Source organism: Halichoeres trimaculatus, unplaced genomic scaffold (genome assembly GCF_033239565.1).
Source record: "Halichoeres trimaculatus isolate MK-OKI-2021-1 unplaced genomic scaffold, fHalTri1.1 fHalTri1_scaffold_19, whole genome shotgun sequence".
Classification (NCBI taxonomy): Eukaryota; Metazoa; Chordata; class Actinopteri; order Labriformes; family Labridae; genus Halichoeres; species Halichoeres trimaculatus.
Window position 1 is genome coordinate 13,051,119 of NW_027437197.1, and position 27,992 is coordinate 13,079,110.

Here is a 27,992-nt window from a genome sequence, read left to right on the forward strand (position 1 = left end):
ACTTAGCTTCAGTGCAGCGACTGTGGGTTTTAGAACACCTGAAGCTCAGTGGTGGTCGCCTTCCAGATTGATGCTAATTTGGATTTTGTTTGTCAGTAGTTTAGTAGTTGTCACACAGTGTCTCATATTGGGCTCTCTGTTTACTTCCATCATTATTTATGTATGCCACTGTTCCATTTTTTTTCTTTTTTTCCACCAGACTCTCTGTTTACTTGGAACCTTCATTATTTATGGATGTTCATGCTTCATTTTTAATGAATGTTAAATTTCAACCAGTCATGTGCTGTCAGTGAAACCTAACATATTTGTGGGAAATATAGAAGACGCTTGTCTGATAAAGAGACTGTGTCTCCTCAAAGTGCTTAAGGTATTTCTGACAGCAGCAGCAACAGCATCTTCCAAAAAATCAATTCATACACAGACAAGTAATCTGGGTTCAATAAAGCTTCAGGCATCCAGTAAGGAAATTCGAAAGATACTGTATATACAATATCTTCCACTTGGATAAAAAAAGGACAACTGACAGGAATATAAATGCTGATCCCGGCGCTGTAACTGGTGCACAGAATTCAGCATAATCTGTATTTCTATAGCTCCTGGAGCACTGGTCAACAATATTGATGTCATGAATAGACTAATTTAGCTCATACATTGCAGGCATGGATGTTGGATAAGTGATTTCGTGACTGCAAAGGGGGTCATCGATTTGGTGTCCACAGCTCTCACTGTTAAAATGTGCTTTCTTACAAAGCCTAAAATAATTTGAAGTATCTTATTGTTTAACATCTAAGTAGTTTCGCCCTGCTTTCAGTACCAAGAATTAAGGTTTGATAATTAAAGTCAAAGGTCAAGAGAGGATGTGAAAACAGATTAACTGGCCAATAAAACCTAGTGATGCGTGGTTTATCTTAGTAAAGAGCATTATTAAATGAAGGACTGCCAGCCAACGTCTTACTTCAGTTTTCTTTGACTGCCCTGGTCAAGGCCATATATATGTTAACCTTCTTGTAGAGAAGATTTTCTTAAGATTAAAAAATATTTAAGGTAACTGCATCTCATCTCATTTTATCTAGACCTTTTATAACATATGTGAAAAATGAATTTAAAGTCTTTTGTATTCTTTAAAGAGTGCCCACATGTTGACTTTTCAAAGGGAAATCCTTGAGCTAGTCCTAACCACATTTTTTTCTTTGCCTAATTAAACCAATTACTTATACATGTATCAAAAAATAAAAATTTTTAGATTCTATGAATGGTGTCATAGCAGTTTTAAGCAACTTATTCCTAGAATTGCATCATAGACGTGTTTGACTGGGATCTAACTTGACGTGTACCTGTTGTCCTTTTCAAGCCTTCCCCACCTGTGAGCCTCTCACTCAGTTCACCTGTTCCAATGGAAAATGCATCAACATGCAGTGGCATTGTGATTCAGGTAATGACAATTATCATCTCTCAATGTTCACTTCAGTTCAGTTCAGTTTATTTTGGACAAAGAAAACGGTTAAAAATAAAAACAGTCAATTTAAGGGTACATCATACTACAATTGCTCATAAATACTAAATGAAGCATTCAATATGTCCAAAAAGGAGTAGGAAGAAGCAAAAGCTTTTCATGTCCTACCCCCACTTACTCTCCCTTTATATTAACCAAAATATGTTCAAAAAAATGTTACAAGTTTGTGCATTTTTTAGGCCACAGCTTTGAGACTGTTTTTGTCATGTGTGTAGATGACGATTGTGGAGATCATAGTGATGAAGTGAGCTGCATCCAGTCCTGCTCCAACTCCCAGTTCCAGTGCACCAGCGGGCGCTGTATCCCAGACCACTGGGCCTGTGATGGAGATAATGACTGTGGAGATTTCAGTGATGAGAACACAACCTGCAGAGGTGGATCAGCATGTAAGAAAGCCTATGTTATCTTTGCATTTCTGTTAAAAAGTGAAAAAAAATGATGGACTATCGAAGCCCTTCAGAAATAAAACCTTATCCTGGTACCCCTGCTATACAGCAAACTTATCAGAAAACAATGCAGTTAGATGACATTTGATCAATATTAAGTTGTTACTTTGTTTCCTTCTTAATTATGTGAAGAACCTTACAAGCGGAACTGTGGTTCAACATTACATCTGTAATAGTTTACCAGTGATGTGATACAGATTCCATATGCATTTCAGATACATGTTTTAATTTAGATTGTGTAATTGCTTACAAAACTATTCATCAGCTTGCGTCCAATAACTTTGTTCCCACATTCACGTGTGACTAATCTTATCTGGTCTCAGTTTGAGAGAATTTTCCCATCAGGAGTTGAATCATTTAATCTAATTACCACAGAAACCTCATGCAAGCTCCTAGAAACTCACAGCTGACTTGCTTGTCACTAGAATGTGTAGACTATTCATCAAACTGTTTCCTGACGGGAACCACAGGCTTCTCCACTCCCCCGTGTCTGCCTCTGCTTTCCCCCCAGGAGATTGAATCTGTCTAGCTTTGCCCTGGCTTTAAAGCAATGTTGTGTTGGTTTGACTTTAACGTGACAGGCAAATAGTTAATCAGAAGCAGCTGTTCTCTACACTGGATTCATGACTTAAATGAATGAATATCACTTTTTCTATACTATGCTAAAACTGTTGTTATGTTAAATAAGATAACTGCTGTTATTCTGCTTCCTGTGGTCTTATTTGCCTGGGACTTAAACATGGCTACTGATTTAATCTTTCTTAATTATTATGAGTAATTGCTTGTTTCTGTCACCCATAATTATTATCATCTATTTTGTCAAAACTTCTGTTCAACAGTAGAGCACACACAACAAAATGGTGTAGTAGAAGTAGTTTGATCATTGGGTACAAAAAGCTGCAGGGTAGATAAGATATAGTAACCAGAATCATTTCACAGGACAGAAACATCTTAGAGACATAAAATCCTAAATGCTGAAAGTGTTGTAACTTCCCTGTTATTTCTACCTGACCTGGTATTTCTGCCAAGTGCCCTCCTTGGAAAGATAAAAGTTTGTAAACAGTAAAAGATGTCTTGTGAAATAATAGTTTGATAGCGCTGTGCCTGTGCCCATGACAGAGTGCTGTAGATCTGTGGAGCAGTAATTGTTGAATGCCTGTTGTTTCAGTGCTGCCATCCGTGATTGAGTGCAGTGAAGAGGAATTCCACTGTGTCGCAGATGGGACCTGCATCCCAGAACGCTGGAGGTGTGATGGAGACAAGGACTGTGAGGATGGAAGTGATGAGAAAGACTGTGAGGGCACTAAAAGGATGTGTGACCCGAAGGCCAAGTTTACCTGCAAAGATACAGGTAGCAAACGCAATGCACTGAACAACAAACCAGGGATAGAGATGAAATGCACACATGTATGTTCACCTCTATTTCATATGAGAATGTAGTGAAACTGGTGCTCCCAGAAGATATAGATGTTGTTTGACACAAAAAGCAGTGTTTTTGTGAAATTATACTCGATCAGTCATCAGAGAGTGATAAATTTGGTTTGTCTGTGGTATGAAGGAGGGTTTAGTTTGTGTCAGTTCTTTCAGATGTTTTGGTTGAATTTCAAGGCAGCTTGGCTGAAATAAGTTGAGCATAAAGGAAACAAACACAAGAAAGGAGAACCGAATCACACAACTTGTGTGTCAACCAATGTACATGTCTATGGAACTTAAACTTATTACTCAATTCTCTTAAAAAAATAGAGAGAACAACTCTTATTAATAGGAAGTGTTGACAATAGTTCCTTTCTCTTACATCTTTCGCCCTTCTTTGAGAAAGAAGACTGTGTTCCCGTCCCCATGAACATTTCTTGTATCGGTTACGACGCTGCCAAATGGCTCTCTTTCTTTTCATCAAGGCTTCACTCTGACAGGCTCTTAAGGTTCAACCACTCTCCGCCCCTGATCAATCTGGGCAAGTTTTCATGTACTTTTTCAACCAATTAGAACAAACCATTTAAGTGGCCTCTTCAGTTTTTCCTTTTCCCTTTTCTGCAGCTGGAAGGAGAAGGTCAGACGAGGACCCAGTTGCTTTCTGTCTTAGCTCTGCAGCTTTCTGCTCATCCCTTGACAGTATTATCAAAAGTGGAAGTAACGCTGCGTGGTGAAGGGTTGGTTAGACCACACAATTATTATTCACTGTAATTCTGCACTGTCACACCCCTGTGCACTGGTGCAGTTCATTCTGTCCTCTGAAAAAGAACAGAGTGCCCTCTCCCACGGTGGAGTTCTGGTGAAAAAAGGGAGAAATAAGACTTTTTTTATATTGCTCAGATAAAACAAACATCGGAGACTCTTGTGAGACCTTTGCTTAATTAAAATTTGTGGAATATGGTCGCAGCTGCTGTGTGCCTTATTGGTTTGTTTGTTAACATGTATGTAAGAAGAAAAAAACACTGGGAAAATCAGTTGTATTTCTAAAGTAACTGTTTGAACTTAAAATAAGATGGCTCAGTTATATAGTAACATTTAAAACTTAAAGCCCATACAACCTCTTACTTGCCATGCTTATTCACATTGCTGATTATTGAGAAGCATATCCATCAGAAACAGAACAGTGATATAAAATATTCCTTTTTCCTTTTTTAATTTATTGTACCAGTGGGCCTTTGCCATTAAGGTTGCTCATCAGTGGTGACCCCTAGAAAATCAGCCCCATTAACTCTCTCTCACTGGTGCTTTTAATTGAGATGCATAATTGGTGAATTATCCTCTGCTCTAAAGTGTGTGCCAGAAACAATAAGTATAAGAAAGATTTGGTTACTATATTCAAAATATTCTTTCAAGTCCAGTTTCCCCTACTCATAGCAAGAAACAGACATTGAAGTATTCATTTATTATTCATTATTTGCTGATCGTCCAATCAAAGGTTTTAACTGTTAGTCTTGAAATGAACCCATTATTTAAATGATTCATAATGAACTTCAAAGACCCTTCTTTGATGAGTAGGAGGCATTTCAAAACATTTATCATAAATTTTATGTCCGAACAACACACAAACACACACACACACACACACACACACACACACACACACACACACACACACAAAGAAAAAAAATCTATTATATAATATTGTACATACCTTACCTAAAATCCTTCTAAGCCACATAATGAGGCAATCATTCCTGATAAATGCAGTCTTCTGGTCTGTGCCTCCATTATTGCTCACAGCACTTATTGCACTTGTTGTGCACTTACTCAGATGTCTACGTTTTTATACTTTGAAGTGCTCTTGAATTCAGACTTGCACTACCTTGAACTGAAAAGGTTAAAGAATTAAAAGTAAAAGGAAAACACAAATTGCCTTTACATCCAGGTTCCATTTTTTGTGGTTCAAAAATTTGGACTCATTCTCAAGAAACCAGATACCAGTAGGCTTTATCCAGCGTCCAGATGCTCATATTTCTTAACCTTCACTGGACTGAGAAAATTGGAGGTTTTATTTGATAGAGTGCAGTAGGGATGTCCATATCTGTTTTGCCCCTGAGTCTGAGTCATTTGATTTTGAGTATCTGACGTTACTGAGCCCCCATCTGGTACCTCTACTCAGATATATATATATATATATATATATATATATATATATATATATATATATATATATATATATATATATATATATATATATATATATATATATATATATATATATATATATATATATATATATATATATATATATATATCTACAGTAAAGTCAACTTAACAACACAGAGTTGTACATATACCACACAATTAAAACCAGCTGATGTTAACCAAATTACTGAATAGAGAAGAAAAAAAAACAAGTAAACAATTATACACAAAGCAAAATATGACTTTTGATGTCTGCTGAAAACATTAATGTTCTCATCTTGAAAGACAACCCAAAGAAACTCATGAGTCTTCAGTAATGATTCAAAGCATTGGGATGGCAGGCTTGTCTTATTCAAAGTGGTGAGCTTTTCCACAGGTCAGGGGCAACCACTGCACAGGCTTAATCACTCCTGGTCTAAGCACATGCAGGAGCAGCTGATTAGTTGACCTCAGTGCACTAGCAGGAGTATGAACATGAGAAAGTTCAGCAAGCCAAGGTGGTGTCAATCCATCAAGAGCTGACAGCAACTTTTTAAATGAATACTCTTTTTATTTTCAGTCACAAGGTTAGCAGAAGCAGTTTCAATCAGCTGTAGTCATTGGTCCAAGTCCACATACAAAGAAGCAGAATTGTGAGGAAGCAATGTTACCAATGCACGGGCTTCTATCAGTTTTTGGGTGGGAGACAGGCCTTTGCTGTAGCTGCAAGTCTAATGTCTGTTGAAGCAAGCTGAAGTTTAATTTAAAATTAAAAAAACTGTCAAAATAAAACCAAGACTCTTTACAGAAGACTAAATGTCAGACACTGAACAACAAAAAGTTCTAGCATTGAACAGTTCAGGGAGGGCAAACACTATGGCTGCTGTCTTGTTTTTGGGTTAATCCATGATATAATAAGCTTAAGGTAATCAAGCAGGTGATCCTTTGATCTTCTGTTGACATGTCAAATAGATGTGTACATTGTCTGGAAAACAGTTGATTCTGGCATCATATTTCGCAATGAATGTTCCTCAAAGGGCAGTGCATGCTGAATAAAGAAAATAGCATTGAGCCTAAATAGAACCCCGAGAGACATGACGTGAGTTTTTCTGTCTAAAGTCAGCAATACAAATATTGGAAACAGAAAATGGTAATCAATGTGAATATCTTGTTCTTTTTATGATGGAATATATTGAGAAAAAATATATAATATATATTAAAAATATATTCTTTTTTTGTTTGTTTTTGAGTACATTTCAAAATATTGATAATGCTTAAATGGACTCAGGGGCACATCATCCCATTCACATGGAGTTCTCCCAGAATAAATAGAATTGTTTTTATCTTCATTGTGAACATCCCATCTCCTGTTTTGCTTTCTACAGACACATACTGCCATAACACTCATCATGTTGAAACTGTGGGCTTTTCATTCTGTGTCACTCAAGGTGAAATTGCTAATATGAATTGTAATCAATTCAGTTACACAACTGATTAACCTCCTCTTCTATTTGCATAACCACAAAAACACACTTTCTGATGACACTGAAAATAGAACTGTTTTACTTCCCCAGGTGTCATCTATATTTTATGGATGAGGAAGCTTGTACCACTTTAGCTTGAATCGAGATGCAAAGGTGATAAAAGTCAATCAAAAGTGTCATTTGGCTGTGGGTGGGTGTAACATAAGCATAGCTAAATTTAAACACACACACGGGATTTACAGACCAACACCAGTCACTTCAGCCCCCCTGCCAGCCTGCCAAGCACGAAGCAGTGGGGCACCGAAACCCCATCATGGAGCTTTGATGGAAAAACAGTAAAGTGGAATATGCTCTGACCCCAGCTTCACCTGTGTGTAAAAAAGAGACATCCTGACATCTATGTTGTTTTCTTCCTCACCTTCCTCAGTGGTTCCACCGCTCTCTCTTGAAGTTGCACAGTGAGAGAATTATAAATTACACTCCAGTGTAGGTCTCGGTGCAAAGGATATTGATTCTGTGTGGATTTTTTCATCAAGTCAGACATTTAGCGTGGCACTTGGAAAGCATTTGTAGCTGATTGAAGCCCCCATGGAAAAAAGAAAACACTCTTTCTTGTATTCTGTTTATGCCAAAGATGATTAAGCAATTAAGCAATGATACATTTATCTAACCCATAGTGGAAATGTTAGCATAAATTGTTGTTGAATTTCAGTTTGATTTGGCAGTAACTACTTTTTGTGAACTCTGCATCACCCAAGTCATGGGATTAGCTCCAGCAGGAATACTGCTTGGTTTGCAGTGCTGTGAAACTTTGAAGTCTTTGATGTATTAAATGTCATTGTTTAAACTAAAAAAAGAGTTAATGTCTCCACATTTCATTCTTTACAGGAAAATGCATTACAAAGAGCTGGGTGTGTGATGGGGACATTGATTGTGAGGACCGCTCAGATGAAGAGTCTTGTGAGTCTGCTGTCTGTAAACCACCCAAGTACCCCTGTGCCAACGACACCTCAATCTGCCTTACGCCTGATAAAATCTGCAATGGCAAAGTGGACTGTCCTGACCGCTCAGATGAAGGACCAATATGTGGTAATGTTTGTTTTGTCTATGTGCGTCATTTATCTATTTAGTCATACAGTGAAATGTAAAAAGTGATGCTACAATAGATATACTTCAGGACCAAAACTTTGTGGGAATCAAACAAAACTTAGCCCTTTGAATGGCCTCTTCTTTGACCCTTAGAAATGCATCTTAGTCAGGTCAAGGTGTTCTGGTTTAAAGAGTGACCCTGTAAACTGGAGACCTTCAGCTAAACATGTCAGTATGTAATGAATTTTCAACAGCTGTTGAAACAGGAACAATGTCCTTGGTGAAGCATCCTCCAGGCTGAACATCATCATGCTAACAGGCTAACTGCAGTGTCCCACATTATGTAGCTAGTCTGTTCTACGGTGTTATCTTTACTAAATGGTCTTCGATATTGTCTTTCTGCCCTCTACTGGTCTGATGATGCAGTGCATTCATTTTTTTTTTTCTCAATATGTCACTGACCTAATTTGCATAACCTTCACAGAACTTTATGCCTGTGTGAAATAATACACAACAAAGGAGTCACAGAAACCTTTTTGTACCACAAGTAATTGAACCTTTGGTCGTAAAAGTGTCTTAACATCTCACTTTGCGTAAGATTCATCCCCCTCACCACCAGGGACAATTATAGTCTGCATATACATCAGCCAGCTCTCTTTTGGGAAGACTGAAAACAAGTTTTGAATAGAGCACTGACCTGACCTGTGGTCTTCTGTCGAGTTCAGCCGGTAGTTGACCTTTTGGGTTAATGTCAGGGTTATTTTCATGTCAGTCAAGGTCTCACTTGTTTTTACCTTTCTAATTATTTGCTTCATTATAAGTTTCCCAACTTGAACTCAGCTTCTCAACACAGGGGACATTCAATTATCTAAAGACGTCAAGTGGTTCTGAAAAAGTTTTTAAAGGTGTTGTTATTGTGGTTTAAATGTACAGAGCCTTCAGGTGACTTTTGAGAAATTGGAAATAAATGTCGTTCCCAAAATGTCAAACAAAAAAAGTCTGCTTGTTAACATTACAACTATTTGGTTGATATGTACTGAGAATTTAAATTGCTCCCTCTTTTGAACCGTCCTTTTTTCTCATATTTAAGAAGCATTTTTTAGCTGAGCTTGCAGTCGCAGAAAAAAAAGGGAGTATGGTAATGTCACATGTCTGCTTTTTTCATAAGAGGTTTCATTACGTTTTCTTGTTTTGGCCCTTCACTGCACTTGTGCTAAATCTTGCTTTCATTTTTCATGTTATGTTATGTCATTGGATGTGAAAAACATGTCCCAGTGGGATCCTACAACATCCTCTCTTTCAAATTTAGCTGCTTAGAGCCCAATGAGGGATCCGTATGTGTTTGTCTCTGGGACCAAAGGGACAGAACATGAAGTATTACTACAGATTGCTGTTGATGGCAAACGTGGAGGTGTTTGTCCAGCAACCTTCAGGGGAGAAAAGGATCTCGTGTGACTAGCCTCAGGCATCTAATCTCTTGAAGTCGACTGTGTAAACATGGAGGTTCATTTTCCAGAGCATCACTAAACCGAGTCCCGGGGGGGCTCTACAGGACCTTTGAGTGTCTGCTATCACAGCTGAAAAGAAGGCTTCTGCCTCCTCATAGACAATTATGTGTTCAGAGGGACCTTGAGGGTCTGATTGATTTGCACCAGCTCAGCAGGACCCACACCCATCATTAACCACCATGAACACACACCACTGTGAAGACATATTCCATTCCCTCCTGTTGAGAGAGTCAAGGCTGTTCTTGCTCATCTTGAGGAGACCATCCCATTCGCAGTGGGAAAAGAGAGGCCAGAATGGACTTCTTACTGATATACTTTTTTTTTTCTTTTATCTTGACCTGTCAGCGCCCCACAATAACAGGTATACAGGCCTGAAAAAAAAACTAAAGATTTTTGTATCAGATAGAGGACACAAGGTTTGGAGTGATATGTTTTTTTATTGCTTTAAAAAGAAATAAGGCACTCTGCTCTTTACCTTGATTTTCTTTTGAAACAGCAATGAAAGATAGCAGCCATTCCCCCAAAGATGACCACTATGAATTTAATATCATATGGCTTTCTTATTTACCTATAACCAACATATTTTCAATAAGATTGTCATTTCACTTTTTAAACCTAAGTCTTCAGCCCTCAGGTAACAAAATATTTTATTCTTGTAACAAGAAAAGCACTCAGAGAGCGCAGACCTCTGCCAAGCATATTGTGTTTCTTATGCAACACTTTAGTCCTACTTTAATGTTATACTCCCTTTCAGCAGACTGTCTGCTACAACTTGGTGTTAGATGCAGGTTTGTATGATAATTTGTTACTTGACAGTGTTGAAAATTATGATGACTCAGTACATATTTCATATTTGGGATATTAGAATCCAGAATATTGCCAGGATCTGGATCTTTTTTTACCCTGACCTTGTCTTGTATTGTTTTGCAAAGCAATCTGACCATTTTGTGGAGTTGTAAACATGTATGATGAAACCAACCCTGTTTCACAATGATAAAGAATCCTTTAAAAAAATCCTGGATCCAGACAATGATTCATATCTCCACCAAAATTTAATCACTTCTTCCTTATTCCATTTTGAACATTTCCTGAAACCTTCATCAAGATCTGTTTGTTACTTTTTGAGTTATGTTGTTCACAGACAAACAAACAGACAAACAAACTTTCCCAAAAACATAACCTCCCTGGCAGAGGTAATTAATATAAATAGTATAGTCCATGCAGTTAAATGTAACTGTTTTGATTAGAAGAGAGGAAAATGCTGAAATGTTTCAGTACCTCACACAAAAATGTGTGCCTCATTTTTCAAATGCTGTTTTTTAACCACAGTCTCTTTTCTGGGGCCTGTACACTCTCTAAGGATTTTGGCTTTTCTTTACCCCAGATTTGTGTCTTGTAGCCAGAGGGGGATGCAGTCACCAGTGCACTGTGGCACCAGGGAAAGGGGTTGTATGTTTCTGTCCCCCCGGGCTTCACCTGGACTCCAGCAACAAGACGTGTGAGGTTGTGGACTACTGCAGTCGTCACCTGAAGTGCAGCCAAGTGTGTGAGCAGTACAAGACCACAGTGAAGTGCTCCTGTTATCCAGGATGGATGCTCGACCCGGACGGCGACAGCTGTCACAGTACAGGTAACAGGCACACGTTTTTTTAGTGTCTGTTTAAGTGTTGCTGTTTAAGTCCTTGCCGTAGGTTTATGTCTGAAGTGATGAGGATATTTTCCTCCCCTCTCAAACCACCAGAGCTTTGTGACTTTATTTGGCTCTGCAGGACTTTACCTCAGGCCTGTATGAACACAACAGTTTGTGTTTTACTTTTTAATTAGAAACCTAAATCATTTTGAGTTTTACTCGATGACAGTTGCTGGCTCATAACACACAGGAGGAGAATTCATCTTGAAATTCATTCAGCGTTGTGTAGCTTCATGAGAAATCTGTATTTGAACACAAACAATGAAATGAATTCCTAAGTAGATCAGGAGTTTGTGAAAAGCCGAATCCACTCTCTCCCCGTTGATTTGATCATCTCAGTAATCAAAAGATACAAATTCCAACTCCTTATTCTGACATCTGTTTGGTTACCAAAATTGACAATGAAGCAAGGAAAAAATTTCAGTGGTGTTTTTGTGTTCCATTCAAACAATTTAGTGCAGAGGGGTGTGGTGATGAGGCTTCCAAAAAGTATTTTTAAATGGTTTTGTATCTTGTGGTTTTCCCTGTAATGATAAACTACTTCAAATCTGTATGCAAACATGTTTCCTCAGTTTCAGTTAAACTAAACATTTCTCCAGAGCAAGAATAATCACTGTGATTGATTTAAAATCCAGTGGGAAGACCCTGAAAATTTCAGTATGCATACAGAGTTTCTTGCCTCTAGATTTAGCAACTTCTTCAGAGCCCCTACAAAATGTGTTTCTCATGGAGACTACTTACACATGTATTTACTTTTCAGAAAATTGAAAATCGTAATGTGCTGATTCCCAAAGTGTTTGGCAACAAATTGGTTTGGCTGCAACTAATGCATATAAATGTGCACTACATGGTGGTATACACCAGTGAGATATGTTTGAAAGTGGATCAACAGTGAGACAGAGCAAGCTGAGTGAAATAAATACAGGGAAATTAATTGAGGTCAATGGTTTTTTATTTCCCATCAGATTTTGCTTCATACAAACAAAAAACTTTCACAAATTTCATCAAAATTTAATGGAATTAAATCAAATCTTAGTAAGTGTGCTCAGCAGAGTGCAGATCCCTGCCAGGTAAGTCTGAGGCGGGTTGGAGGGGAACGGGACTAACCACTTCCTTTCCCCAAAAAACAAACAAAGGCTGAATCTTAATCAGTCCCTCCTGACTCTTTTACAACACTGAGAGTCACAGAAAAAAATAATGAGAGGATGTAGTCATCTTGGATTGTGCCCTGTTTGTTGTGCATTACAAACATAGACTGGAAAAAAAGCATATTCTGTCTCCACTACTACAACAGGTGTTGAAACTGAAGACATAAATGCACACAAAATAAAAGCCAGATTGGTCAAGTAGTAGCACTAGAAGTACCTGAACATTTAATTGTATTTTTCCCTTGTTTTTTTTTTTTTTACATTTGAGCATGAGAAATCAAACTCATCAGTAGCGGAGATCATTTGTTCACACTACCGTTGAAAGCAGAGAGCCGTTATGTCACAACGTGCTAACCACAGAAAAACTTGCTTTACTCTTTTTTTGTTCTTTTAATTAACCTTTGATGGCTCTGCTCACTAAAAATAGAAAAAATGTTACTCTTGTCCTGTCTATCTCTTCAACCAGATCCCTTTGAGGCTTTTATCATTTTCTCAATCCGCCACGAGATAAGACGAATAGACCTTCATAAGCGGGACTACAGCCTGTTGGTTCCAGGGCTAAGGAACACCATTGCGCTGGACTTCCACTTTAATCTCAGCCTCCTTTACTGGACAGATGTGGTGGAGGATAAGATCTACAGGGGAAGGCTTTCTGAATCTGGGGGTATGTACGCTCACAAGTTCAAGCTGACACACAAACATCTGCTGTAAATCTGATAAGTGCTGTAACATATTTACTAGAGAAAGAGTGAAACTATCCAAAACTTCTTCAACACGTGCCCTGCAGGTCTCTAAAACGGCCTGCAGACTTTATGAAAGACTCTTTAAAGGCAGAAACAGCCTACAGTTGTTGCTCCAGAATCAACTTACATTTTGATGCTCTGTCCTATTTTTGATCTTCTTCTTGTTTTTGTAGAGCTGACTTTGCAGGATGAAATATACTGTACATTGATTTGCGATACTAAATCGACCCAGGTTACCTGATCACTGCAAAACTGAAATCTAAACAAATGTTTATGTCTTATTTTTTAGTAAAATTGTCTTGTGATATTTATTAGTCTTAGTAAGAGCCACTTTCCCCTGACAAGTCAAGAAAAATGTCCTGTTTCAAATTACTAAAAGAACAAAAAAATGATGCCTGACTGGCTTAAAAAAAATCTGCCACCAGGGTCAAAAAAAGAAATGCTTGTCAAGTCAAGACATGCTTACTCCAGAAAAAACAGTCAGACACACTCTGTCCTTTCCTTTCAGTCAGTAAGCCGATGCTACAAAGTATTGTGTTAATTAATAGAAAAATATAATTGGACCAAAGATCATCAGCTAGTGGGAATAAGTATTGCCCCTTATGCTGGGGAATCAGAACTTCTCATTTCCTGTGTTTTCTAGCAGGTGGCATTACATTCTCAGGGACTTCCTGTGTTTATATCCCTCTGTGGAGCTAAAGAAATTATCTCCGAGCTGTGACGGATCCACTTTTATATGAGACACACATAAAAACCCCACTGCCTGAGAATTTTGTAAACAACTAGATTATACATGTTTTGGGGAAACCAGGCTGATGGAACCCCATGGAGAGCAATCCTCTTCATATGGAACAGCTTTGCTCCAAGTTTTCTCTTCAGTTAAGAAGGTTAAGCATCATTAAGAGGCAATAACTATTCTGTTGCCCTTTTTATCCGCATTGTCAATACCATGTAATCACATTGTGCTTGTTGAAATGTTCGTTGCAGGGGTGACAGGAATCGAGGTGGTTGTGCAGCATGGTTTGGCCACTCCAGAGGGCCTGGCTGTAGACTGGATTACAGGAAAGCTTTACTGGATTGACAGCAACCTGGACCAAATTGAGGTGGCCAAGCTTAATGGAGATATGCGCACTACACTGATTGCAGGAGGCATGGAGCATCCACGGGCCATCGCTCTTGACCCAGGCCAGGGGTATGCACTCCCACTTAAAGACCACGCTGATAGCTGTGCTATCCATCAGACACTGAGATTATTGGAATAGAGTAAAATTACAACCTCCTTTTTCTCACTTCTGCATCTGCCGTGATATATGAAGATGTCCGCTGTGTTAAGGTCCATTAAGGCAGCATATACAGAGTGCATCAATAACTGTGCTGTGCGCTCCATTCCAGTAATGACAACTGATGTAGCCAATATCCCCCCAACCATTGCTCCTGCTTTATACGCTTTACTAGCCTTTCACTTATGCTCCCCTCAAAATGCTCTGCTCACTTCTAGAAAACAAAGTGAACCCCCTAAAAATTGGGAGGTCCTCCAAAGACCAACATATTATTCTTGTTTTTGTAATTTTAAGACATAAATTCACACAAAACCAGATGCAGATGTAGGAAAAAGGAAAACTGGCAGCAGCACACATTGAAAATCCATTGAGTCCGTTAATTCATACATAGACATGGGTCATAACATTTACAAGAACAGAGTCCAACACTTATTCCTCTAAATATACTAAGTAAGATCATTTTGCCACAAACAAATTATAGTAAATTAGAGCATCAATCAGCTGTTGGTACAAAAAGCACTGACTGTTACACATGGGACCCTTGGCCTGGAAGAAATAATGTCTCCTGTGATATGATAATGATAAAATGTTGTCACTGTGTAGTTTCTTGAGTTTTATTTTCTGCCACTTAAAGTCCCTCTATAATGATAATCTATGTTTCATGGAAACGCCAAATATTCTCAACAGGAAGCACTCAGCCAGCTGTTTCGTGTGCAATCTGAGCACCCCTAAGCCCTTAAAATCACCCTCAGGCAGATGCCAGAGAAGAGAGGCAAGAAAAGAGCAAGTGTTGTTCCTCTTTTTGGAGCCAGTCAGAGGGCTCTTTGCAGCAAATGAAAGTTTTGAAAGAAGGATGACTAGCTGATCTCAGTCCCTGAGGTGCCTCACTTGTTAGCCATTGAGGAAATCAAACCATGAAGCTGTTGATTTTATTTTATTTTTATTTATTTATTTATTTATTTATTTATTTATTTATTTATTTATTTATTTATTTATTTATTTATTTATTTTCAGAAATACTGAACAAAGAGACTTAACTGCTGAAAATTTTCAGATCTGCAAAGCAATTAGATGTGATTGTTGTCCAAACTTGTTTTTCAAAAGAGAGTGAAAAATGATAGGGTTTCACTTAATGTTGGGAGCTGCACAAATCAACAGAAAATTAGTTTTATGAAACGCAGGGTGCCTGAAATAGTGACTCCCAACTTGTTGTCATTCATAAAGAGTGCATTTTAAAGCTTTTTAAAAGCTGTTTAGCTTTTCGATGCAGATCCAACAGATTGAAGGGTGGTAAAGCTCAGTGTCCTTGCATACACTGTGGTATGAGCTGCTCATGGAAGTATATATGCATCAAAAGAAGCTTGGGGCCTTTAAGTGAGTCTTGTGGGACCCCACAGATCATGTTAGCTGGAGGGAACATGGAGGTAAGAAAGGGAGTTAATCAGCCCATGGAATAACCAACACAAATCCATGGAAACTAGTGTAGCAGTAAGATCTCTCCCATTGACAAGGACATTTGGAATATGGTTATATTATATGGGGAAAAAATCCTATTGTAGTATGTATGATTTTAATGTATCATTATGCAAAAGATTTTGTGCCAAAGAAGCCGTTTAAGGGCAGATAAATTAGTTCTCTAAGAAGAGATCCTCAGTGTAGAGAAAAAATGTATTTATTCAGGCTCAGCTGAATATCTGCACAATCTGAAATTAAAAAAAACAACAACTAAATATTCAATTTAATTTTTGAAGGGCAAAGAAAAGGAATCTTGTGTTTGCATTTTTCCTGAAGTGCAGAACTTACTTTGGATTAATCCTTTCGAGGACTAGCCAGTGGTTGTGTACTGTGGCCAGCATATTTAAGATTAAAGCAAAACCCAGACGTTCCTAAAATCAATTTAACTCTCTTAAGAAATGAGTAATCTGCTCATGCACTCTCTCCTATGGTCCTCTTTCACATTTTTGGAGGATGACTACATTTCATGGCTGTACAGAGTAGGATTAATGGGTGCTTTTGGTGCCTAAAGGCGCATTTCCATTCCAAGGCAATAATTCTAATCTAATTACTTGAATCCACTCAGAGAAGTGGGTCATTGATCAGGAGGCCTTATCAAGTGAATAAGGCTATTGATCTGGACAAGGATATTTCTTCCTAACACTGTTTCATTGTCGTCAGTGTGTGATTTAAGCCTGAGCACCCATTTTCTCATTCGTTCTGTCTGACTTTGTAGTTTAAGGCTGGGCAGACGTACAGTTTTCTGGGTTGGGTAGAGACTCAGGGTACCGTCTATGGTCACATCAATGACTGTGTTCATTTTCAGAGCCCTCTGAGCTGTGAAAAGTCATAATAAAACAGATGGCCTCCCATTTCAAGGCTTTGTCGCAGATGCTGAGTGTTCCACTGGATCAATCATGCTTTTCTTGGATAGTCACCATCAACAGTATCTGTATTTATGCATATGGTTAACAGCATTATATGAGTAATGACTTTGTTTCAGTGTATGGTTTATTTATGATCAAATTTTGTAGTTTGTACCAGCTTTATTTAGTTCACCTCCAAAACAAACACTAATTTGTACCAATTACTGGCTTTGTCCCCTTAGGATCCTCTTCTGGACTGACTGGGATGCTACTTTCCCTCGAATCGAGGCTGCGTCTATGAGTGGAGGAGGTCGTCACATTGTTTTCAAGGACATGGAAATTGGTGCCTGGCCTAATGGACTAACTCTGGATCATTTGGAAAAGAGAATTGTTTGGACAGATGCACGGTACACCATTAGTTTTCTTGTTGTATGCTGAAGCATTAGCACCTTTTATATTGTTCAATACTTTATTTTAGGCTGTATAGGATTCTCCCACTCCTGAGTTGAAAACTCACCTTCACTCTCCATTTTCACTGTGAGCATTAAATAATGGAGGACATGCATTATTTAAAGAGCTTGGTACGATGGCCACATTTGGTTTTAAGTGAGTCTTGAACAATTGACTAGTTCCATCAGTGGTCTGGTGGGTGCACTTTGATCTGCCTACTTCTACTGCTACCTTTTGATGCTTCTGGAGAGCAGTTAAACTTTGATATGCTTCTTTGTGTTGGTCCTTTTGAACAGCTCTGATGCCATTTTCTCTGCACTCTATGATGGAAGCGGAGTTATTGAGATTCTCAGGGGCCATGAGTACCTGTCCCATCCCTTTGCTGTGTCTCTCTTTGGAGGCAATGTCTACTGGACGGACTGGAGAACTAACACCTTGGCAAGAGCAAATAAGTGGACTGGGCGTAATGTCACAGTAATCCAGAAGACAAGTGCTCAGCCTTTTGACTTGCAGATCTTCCACCCCAGCAGGCAGCCTCAAGGTGAGAAAAATCCCCTTGCTCTTGTAGAAACACAAAAATACACGTTACCAAGTTAGCTCGAATGAAGTCTGATAACATTTAATGTCCAATACCTGACAAGAAACATTTTTATAGCTATTTTAGCCTCCTTTTTAATGCCAGCAAATTGTTTTCAGTTAATTCTTTGGAATATGTCTGTTGTTGTTTGAAAGAAAATATATTTTATAAACATTTGTGCAAGCCAAGATTATGACCACAGACAGTGCATTGCTGATGTGCTGTCTGACAGAAAGCCCACGTACGTAAGCCAGTTTTTATTTTATATGCAGATCAGCTAGCAGGATGTATTGCCAAGCTTGTTGATGGCATAAATCATGTTTTCACTTAATTGTATTTTTTGTATAAATTTTGGAATAATGAGTAGAGTAGAACCTTCAAAAATAGCTGGATCAATTTTCTCCACGGTTCCTTTTTAAACATTGCCAAATGTTATATTTATCCTGACCTCCCTTCTTTGTCTTACGGCATCAAACTTAAATGGACATTATCAGGGTCATAATTGGGTTGGCATCTCATCTGTCATTCCACTTCCAGTGTGTCAAAAGTTAATTTTCTTGTTTCCCTTCTGTCTATGCATTCCCATGACTGCTCGCTATAGATAAGTGCATGCAAAAGGGACTGCTTTGCAAGTATTTTAGGAAGCGTGCTTGATCTTTTTTTGAAAGCTTAAAGGAGGAAGCTGCTTTTTCTCTCCCTCAGCTAGAATGAGGGCCTCGAATCATAATACTCCATGCAACTCTGAACATCTGTAGCAGGGAAAGATAAAGGAAGGGATAGATGGAGTAGGGAAGCACTAACATGCAGCTAGTGTTGGTGACTACATTAGGATGCCATGAGAAGCTTTCCTCCCTGGAAAGCCCTTCTTCTTGCTTTGTCCGTGTCCTCTGGGTCAGAAGTTAGGTTTGGGTTGGTTTCCTTTTTACTACCAAATGCAGTGCAGAGTTATTCTTTGCAGCTACCTTAGGTTTATTTGGATGCGTCCCAAATTGCTTACCTGTACATTTACACTTGCTATCTTGAGCGCTTGTGTGCGTCCACACCGTAGACTGTATAAAACGTAGATGTTGTCTCCCCAACATCACCCGTCTGTTTCTGAAATGGAAAAGAAAGCATATCAGGAATCGCAGCCATATTGGAAGCGGCAAGGGCTTTGCACAGCTATAGGGCAATCATCAGTCACATGACCTGAGCTGTGCCTCTGATTGGGGGAGTTCTCGATCTCAATATCCTTTGAACAGCCGAGTTAGAAATTTATTTCAACAAGTAATAAGTATCAGTGTCGTACCAAGTGTTAAAATAGATAAAGCAAGATTTCAGTCTTTTAGCCACATTGTCAGTGCAACCTTGCTAATCTATAAGAGAAGGAAGCAGAAGGTAGTGGCAACATATAGAATGTTTCTTGCTTTTCTTGATGAAGCAAAACAGTCTTTCTTTGTGGGCTATGGCTATGTTTATTCTAAAACTTCAGACATAAGTGGAGTAAACACACATAAGTGTGTATCGCACTTCACAGCTGTGCCTGTAGTGACAGATGCTTGACATTCTCCCTCTCTCTTCACGTAATGACTCAGAGTTGCTCATAACTGTGAAACACTGTGCTAAATGTGCTAACTAACCTATCAACTGAGCAACTGTGTTGAAGCTTTGACACAGAGCTGTTCAAGTTGAGTGTAGTAAAGAAACAGCAAATGTTCACTGATGTCAATCAAGGAGCAATTTGAAACTTTGTCAGTTACCTCATCGTAGCAGAGTTTCAAGGCTTACTGTTGGTGGATGTGATTGGAAACGCTGACTCAACTCAGGACAAAAAGTTAGGGTGGGCTAATAGCCTTCCTGCTTACAGCTATAGTGTGCCCCCTGACTGTCAACTCTCCCCCTGCAGTGGGAGGGTAGGTGAATTAGCTTATCAGACCAAAATCGTTTTTTAGCCCTGTCTGTAAATATTATTTTTGCTTTGAAGATGCTTTTTGAGCAGTTTTTTTATGTGGTTTCTGGTGCACCAACCCCAAGCAAACACAGTGGGACCTGCAGTTTTCATCACTTGCTCATCTGCTTAATATCATGAACCTCCAGGTGTCTGCACATTTACAAGGATGCTCTTCTTAAAAACTGTAAACAAACTTCTCTAACCAAGTGACAGCATCTTTAGATCCTAACATTTAAAAGCCATCTTCAGATCTAAGCATCTAAAGACTTTATATACATCTAAGGATTTAAAGACATTCCCATCAAAAGTGAAAAAGTGCATTTTTCCTTTTATCCTTTAAAACCAGACTATTTTCATATTGAGATCTTTCCACCTTATTCCCCGTCTCCATCTGTCATTTCATCAAAGAAAGTAAACAATATCCTGCATTGATTCAACATCTGTCTGCTATCAACTTCAAGTGTTTTACACTATGTCAGCATCTACTCGTTCATACACCAAATGAGAAGCAAGGAGACATCATTAAATAACACTGTCTGACTATGGAGCTCCGTGTCATACACTAAGAATACTCTGACATGCTGACATAAGGAGCCATGAGTTTGCTTCTGAATATCTTATCAGAGAATGACCCACTTTACCTTTGAGTTTCATCTGTCTACCACATCAGCTGTCTCTCCTCCTCCAACCAAGGTTGCTTTCTACATTCTGTACCCTCTGTTGCCCCCGAAGCTAAAACAACTGAAAAAATCTGACATTATCATCAAAACCAAATCCATTTACAATTGGAGAACTCTGCTGTCTCCCTTCCCACACACCCTCAACTTCTGAGTCTTTTTTCTACAAATCCCCTTCTTTGTATGTCATGTCAATCAAACCATCAAAAACTGCCTTGTGTCATCGAATAACTGCTACTTGTCTCAGGCAATCAGTTGTTCTCTGCATCTATTATGAATGGCTCACACTGCACTCTCCCACGTTGTGTATGTATTCACTTTATTTTAGATGTGAAAAAGGTTGAATGAATGTCCTACCCCACACTCGAAAAGGCCCTGGATCAGCCCTGCTCCTTCCAGGCTTGAACACAACACTCCTCATAGCAGCCCCAGATGCTTTGGTTTAAACCTCCTGTCTTAATCAATCAGGAACAAGCGCTGATCCTGGGGCTGGTCTTCTCTCCAGTGCTCCCCTCTGAGATTATCTGCCTAAACACATCAAATATGGCCTCAATCTATTCATGTCAAAATCATAAATCAAAACTCAGCTTGTAAATGGTAAACAGTTTATACTAGTACAACACTTCCCTAGTCTTTCTGACCAATCAAAATGCTTTGACACAACATGTCACACAGCTGCACTACAGTTTATAAACGTACATTATAAGTCTGACATCTGGTCTTTGTGTTATGGCTGTATGCTCTTTGATATGTGTCTTAAAGGCTTCTGTGAAATTGTAATTTTATTTTTTTCTGATGTTTTTGAGTTGATGTGACCGAATTTTCTTTTTAACAATTATTTGATATGGCTTACAAAAGACCAAACGAGAACATCTGTGAATGTGAGAATCAGCAAATGACCCCTGATAAATTGTAGATGCCGACTATCCAAATACAAATGTTTAACGAACATGGTTACACACAGATCAGTTTTGGTAAGAGTGCTCCATACATAAAAATTAAGGGAAAAAAAACTGATTAGATTTTATAATTAGAAAAGGATAAAACATATCTCTTTGTACAGAAAGTATTTTCCAACTCTGGAATTATAGACAAATGTTAATTGAGTAGAGGGGGCTTTGGCAGTATCTAACAGATTATTGTTGTTTTTGTCAAAAATACAAACAAACATTATTACTGTTAGCAGGTTTTTGACCTGGGGGTTGACAAACTAATTTGGATATCGATGGAGGTTTAGAACACACACTCATGCCTGTTTAATTTAGTCATAATTTGTACTCTTCTTAGCTATTCAGGCCAGTTGATGTATAAAGGAGTGCAAAAGACTGAATGTTAAGTCTTTGTTTCTAACATTAGTATTTCTATAAACTTACTCCTACTAGCTAGAATCACAGCTGTTATTGAGTTAAGTTTAGATTAGTCATTTTTCAGTCGTCATTCTTTGTGCGTGCAGAGCTTTAAATAAACAATACAGTATTTATGTCATCAGGAGCATAGTCAGGTTATTCTCAGAACAACCTGACTGTAATTGTAGGATAATAATGTAAACAGTATTATCATGGTAAATAAGTAACTGGCTTTCTAATAGATGAGCACAACAAGCGTGTGTATCTTAGTAGAAAGAAGCTTTTGCATACCATATTGGAAGACTACTAAACTGGACCTCTCCTGACTGTGACTTTTTTCTGTGTCTCTCAGAGTGCCAGACTTTCTTCTGCTTTTGCAAAACAGTGCACTCTTTTTTAATGTATTTGTTGCAAACTCATTTGACAGCACAGAGGAAACAAATACCCCAGCGTTGTTGTTGCTGTCTGTCATTCCTCAAGAGCATGATCCAGGTGAATGCGGGGCTGTTGCAGGTGTCTCCCTGGTAGCATGCCTGAGTATGATGGGTGCTGTCTTCAGTTTCTTTTATCCTTCATCCTGTCAGATATTTTATTTTTGTTTACCATACAGCCCCAACCCCCACCCCCTCACACACACATACACACTTTTTGTCTTAAATAAGCCACATTTGTGATACAATGCAGCTCCTGATTGTGTGACTGAAAAAGTCTGGTAAATGAACATGGAATGAGCTTGTTTGACATGAATCATCCAGAGTAAATCGATGGCCAAAGTGGATATGTGTGATGCATGAAATGTAATCACAGGATGACAGGATGTTTATTGAACTGTGGGTGGTGTTGTTTAGTTTGGCAGAGGTGATTAATGCTGAACAGAGTGGAGTTAGAAATTTAAGAAAGCTGACACTTCCAAGTGTATTCCATCTTGAAACTCCTGTTCTATAAAGCTTTTAAAGTAAAGCTTACTGTGCTTGTGAAGTAAAAATGTTAAACATTTCAGCTACTGAAGATAATTTGCTTTCCAACCTGAGAGGGTAACAAAGATAATGTAATTCCTACAACCTGGAAAGTGGGAAAATTTTATGTGATATAACTTCTGATGACCTGATAACTGGACCATCCTAAGAAACACTTCAGGTGATAAATCATTCATAGCTCTTATTGTCTTTTAAACTCTTTTGACCTGATACAAACAGGCTGAAATAGCACAAGCACAAGATGCGGAGATATTGAAGTCAGCATGGCTGTTTGACGGCCTGTATTTTCCCTGTGTCTTAAAAGAGAATCCATAACCTGGCACATGTTTTTCTGCCATTATCGTTACTTATCATATGCCTTTGTTAGAATCTAATTTGGGGGTTCTGAAGCTCTTTTTCAGGACTAGATTCTTTTCTTTATTACAGCTGGATCAATATTGTAATTATACTTTCTTTAGCAATGAATCTTTGACAATTTAAAGTTTGTATCTTTCTTTGCTCGTGCAATCAGACCAGCCTGTATTCTGCAAACTACCAAAGCTTATTATCATATTCACTCCAAGTGTTCATCTGTCTCTTTAAACACAGTGTCCTGACATGTTCCCTTGTCTTCTCTCCGGTTTTGCTCTCTTTATATCAGCCTCTAATCCATGCAAAGACAATGGTGGACGTGGTCCCTGTTCCCATCTGTGTCTCATCAATTACAACAGAACTGCATCCTGCACCTGTCCACACCTTATGAAGCTCTCAGCCAACAAACAATCCTGCATTGGTGAGAAATCTCCTTCCTGATTCTTTATTTGTTTCTCCATTTATGAGAACACATGGTGTTGTGCTTCAAAAATACATTTCTGAGCTGCTGGAGACAGCTCTATTAGATTGTCGGTCTCAAATTTGTCCAAGCTTTGACAAAAACAGTCCAACTTTTCTAAACCAAACATCAAATTAGTCATCTGATTTTTGTATCACAGTACTTTTTTTTTCTTTTTTCATTTTTCTTTTAATCCTCAATGCAAAGCACATTGAGCTTACCCATAATGAAATGTCCTCTATAAAAAACATCTCTTATAATCTATTCTGTTCTATCTTCCCAGCTTTGAAACGGTTCCTTCTGTATGTGCGGCGGTCTGAAATCCGTGGAGTGGACATTGATGACCCTTACATGAATGTCATGACGGCTTTAACAGTTCCAGACATTGATGATGTAACAGTTGTGGACTATGATGCCCAGGAGGAGAGGATCTACTGGTCGGACATCAAAACGCAGACCATCAAACGGGCATTTATTAATGGCACCCAACTTGAGACTATCATTTCTGCAGGTGGGTGGATTCCAAACAAGCATATAATAAAAACCTATCATAGATTTGTATGAGTGTATACTGCAGTATCTGTGAATACCAGCTACTGATGCACCGGACAAAGGGGTCCCATACTTCCAGCCTGCAACCCAGGGAAAGTGGTGCTGGAGACCTGTGACCCCTATGGTGGGAATCAACTAAAATGGCTATTTGGAAAACAGAAAAATGTCCAAAAAAGATACTTAATGTAGCTGGTTGGTAGTAAATTAGGCTATGTGCACATGTTGCTGTGTTTCCTAATTTAGCTACCACCACTGATACAATCATTATCCTGGCTCAGTCATTTGGGGTCTTGTGGCAACAAAAAATGCGAAAAAAAAGTAAACATTTCTCTTTGATATGAATCTAACCTCTGTTTTTGTTTATAAATTCATATTTTTAATGAAATGTACCATTGTAAATAACATGGTTCTGGCAGGCATTTGGTGCCACCTACCATGGTGGGAATCATTGCACCAGGTCACAGATACTTAAATACCATTTAATTTCAAAGGCTTTTAATTCAAAGGTCATTGGTTAATTCTTTTTATAGAGATCTACTTACAATTATTAAAAAAATTTAATGGTTAAATCATTAAATTTTCCATCATGCACTACAACAAATAAAGTTTAGTTGACAGTATACCCTGAAGCATCCTTTGTCAAGGACTATTGTGCCTTTTTTAAATGCTGTGGTATATTTTTATAACAACTGTAAAAAACTGCTGCCTTAACTTTGTTTTTCAATGCTTGACAGACATAGTGAACTGCCGTGGTCTGGCTTTAGACTGGCTTTCCAGGAACTTATATTGGCTCAGCTCCGAAAATGACGAGTCACAGATCAATGTGGCTCGCTTTGATGGGTCCCTGAAGACCTCTATCATCCATGGCATTGATAAGCCAAGGTGCCTTGTAGTGCACCCAGCCAAAGGGTAAGTAGATTAGAACAGTCTGTGCAGTACATCCCCTTCAGTGTCGAGTATTTAGAAGCCTTATTACAGACCTTGATGAAAACAGAACATAATTCACTGGCTTCAAATGTTCATGTTCAAGGTTAAAATGTTGTCAGGTGGGTGAAAAAAAATCTATTGGCTTACATTCAGTTTCAGTTAACAACATAACATTCATTGACTGTGAATTCTGTGCCTAATTGAAATGCTAACTATTCACTTCACACTTGTACTTGCAGAAAAATATATTGGACAGATGGCAACACCATTAATATGGCCAACATGGATGGAAGTAACAGCAAGGTCCTCCACCAAAACCAGAGGGATCCTGTAGGTCAGTGCGAACACTTCAGATAACAGTGTTATAGACCTTGATTTCAGCTGCACCTTTCCATGTTTACATAAGCTAATTATGTTTACACCCAGGCTATAATCTGATTTTAAATTGAAGTAAACAAGATTAGGGTGTTAATGAGTTTCAGTAGAACTCACTTTCTCCCGTTATCTTTGAATAGTTGATTAGTGTGGTTATTTGACTATTTGACGGTGCTCTTCTCATAGATTCGTTTCATGGTAATTTGGTTCAATTACATTTTTCCTGAGTCCACATATGACAAGTGTTACTACCATCTCGTTTTAATGATCATGTCTTTCCAAATTAAATTACCCACTGAACCTTTAATATCACATAATAACTTCATGCAAGGGCATACACAAAAAGGTAATGGCTTAGGTTTGTCTTAGTTTTTCTTGGATTAGAAGCTTTTTTGTCTTGACAGCAAGAATCAAGGTACAATCACTGCTCTCAGTTGGAGGCTTTTCACAAACTGAGATTTAGGTAAAAGACCTAACTTTGACACTCCATGGGATGAGGGTGCATTAAAATATTTTTTCTTTGGATGGACACAACAGGAAAACAAACGATAATTGATGCGACATGAATGCCATACCATAGTCTTGTTTTTTTTTTTTTTTACACACTGAGGAATTATTTATTGATGGTTGGTCTGATATTGCTTGTTTTCATTGGTTTGTTATATTTGTTTATATTGCCAAATTACTAGCTTGACCTCATGCTATTGTTGTTGTACTTAGATCAACAGGTATGCTGGGTAAATCAGTTTTCATGTCATACTGTGTCCTTTTTTGGATTACATCTTTGTATGCGCAAAAAAGAATCGAGAATGAGTATATTAAGTAGTTGGATAATTTTAAATTTATAATCTTAGTTTTTGATTATACCAACAGCTTTAATAATGCAGTCTCGCTTATGTTCATTTGACTGAAACATTGCTTCCTGCTGAACTGTTTAACTCTGTACGCCAAACACCAACAGACATTGCAGAGGACAATAAAATAACTAAGAGTTATTTTTAAGTCCAAAGAACTAAAAATAAGAAAACTTCAACATAATGATTCCAATCATCAGTCAGTGTAGTGGCAGCACAGACATGATTTAGTGCAGATTGTCTGGGATGGAGATTTCCATCAAGCCAAAAAACTAGACAACAAACTAATCTGGAATCCCTTCCTCCTGAAAAGGCAGCTCCAACTGGCGAATATATTAGAGGTAGCCAGGAGAGTGAGGCTGATGAGCTTCACAGCTGGGAGAGCCAATGGTTTAAGTGAGAGATCATATCAGAAACCAAAAGACAAAAAAAGTCTGGCCACATGCTCGACAAGTTTTAGATCTTACCGTGTTTTGAAAATGATAGTTAGCCACAAAGATAATGACATTAAGACCATTTTCTATATTAATATTCCCTGAACACAGACAGTAGACTATGCCATATATCAAAAAGACCACTGAAAGTCTTTGGTAATGATTTAACTGAAGCGATTCTACAAACATGAAAAAACTTAAATGACCAGATGACAAACAAACTTCAAAGGACAATCAGTGTGGTTAACTGGCTGCCTTTGTTCGTGGTTTGATTTGCAGAAAAATACAGATATTTGTTAGCGGGTCACAAAGGCAATTTACATGCAGCCCAAAAATATTTTAAGGGGTGCTTGTTTGACAGCCTTTGCCGCGAGTGAGAGGAAGTACTACACATGAAATGAAGAATTGACTACTGCTGTCTAGAAATGTGATGTGCAACATGGAAATATACAAGAAAACAGGTCTTACACATCAGAACCATGTCAAAATGGAGTCCTCGAAATAAGTAAAGGTCACTTTTTTCTGACTCAAGTACTTTATGTTGAGCGCTCTATTCAGGACCCTGCTTATTCCAAGAGGGAGCTGAGAGATGTTGTCTGCAGATATTCTGCCAATGTTTCATTGTTGTATTGTGAAAGAACATCTGTAATACTTGATATTTCTGTTGTGATGACTCAGACAGGTTGTATGGAGTATGGGATGAGGATCTTTAGTCAACAGCAGCGTTTTGCAATGGCAACAGCTCTCACTGTGCAGAAGGCCTGGTATGGCAGAACAAAAGTAATGTAAACAGAAACACCATAAATGATGTGGCGGGCAGGCTTAAAGTGGATGAACGACTGGATGAAGAGGCAGCAATAACCTTGTCATAGATAACACTCTGCTTCCACGCTGTGACATACACACTTTATGTTAGATTGCATGAGTGTCAAAAGAATATTTTGAATGGCTGTCCATACAAAGGAAACCAAGGACCTTGACCTGTTTGACAAAACAACAAACTTTACTTTACTTACAAACAATCAGGGAAGTTTCAAAAAACAATCTCGAGTTCATTGCCTCTGTCAGTATCCAGGAAAAAATAAGCAAATATTTGCCAAGTTCATTTCACTGATAATTTTTTTATCAAGATGGCTGAAGGCCAAAATCATATGCCTTGTGTGGAAAAACTGCAGTTAAAAACAAGGATTTGGCAACAATTAAGTTACTTAAAAGGATGAGAGA

The 27,992-nt window shown here is 38.3% G+C and overlaps 1 protein-coding gene across 1 annotated transcript in view; it reads left to right on the plus strand.

Annotated features, from left to right (window-relative positions):
- lrp1bb (low density lipoprotein receptor-related protein 1Bb) overlaps positions 1-27,992 on the plus strand; it is a 255,210-nt gene that overhangs the window by 144,116 nt on the left and 83,102 nt on the right. Inside the window, exons 20-32 of the mRNA XM_074695293.1 lie at positions 1,352-1,432; positions 1,729-1,899; positions 3,128-3,310; positions 7,929-8,129; positions 11,022-11,267; positions 12,942-13,139; positions 14,206-14,410; positions 17,101-17,265; positions 17,605-17,849; positions 23,456-23,587; positions 23,910-24,137; positions 24,913-25,087; positions 25,345-25,439. Of these exons, the coding sequence (XP_074551394.1) occupies positions 1,352-1,432; positions 1,729-1,899; positions 3,128-3,310; positions 7,929-8,129; positions 11,022-11,267; positions 12,942-13,139; positions 14,206-14,410; positions 17,101-17,265; positions 17,605-17,849; positions 23,456-23,587; positions 23,910-24,137; positions 24,913-25,087; positions 25,345-25,439 (2,325 nt within the window). The remainder of the gene's footprint in view (positions 1-1,351; positions 1,433-1,728; positions 1,900-3,127; positions 3,311-7,928; positions 8,130-11,021; positions 11,268-12,941; positions 13,140-14,205; positions 14,411-17,100; positions 17,266-17,604; positions 17,850-23,455; positions 23,588-23,909; positions 24,138-24,912; positions 25,088-25,344; positions 25,440-27,992) is intronic.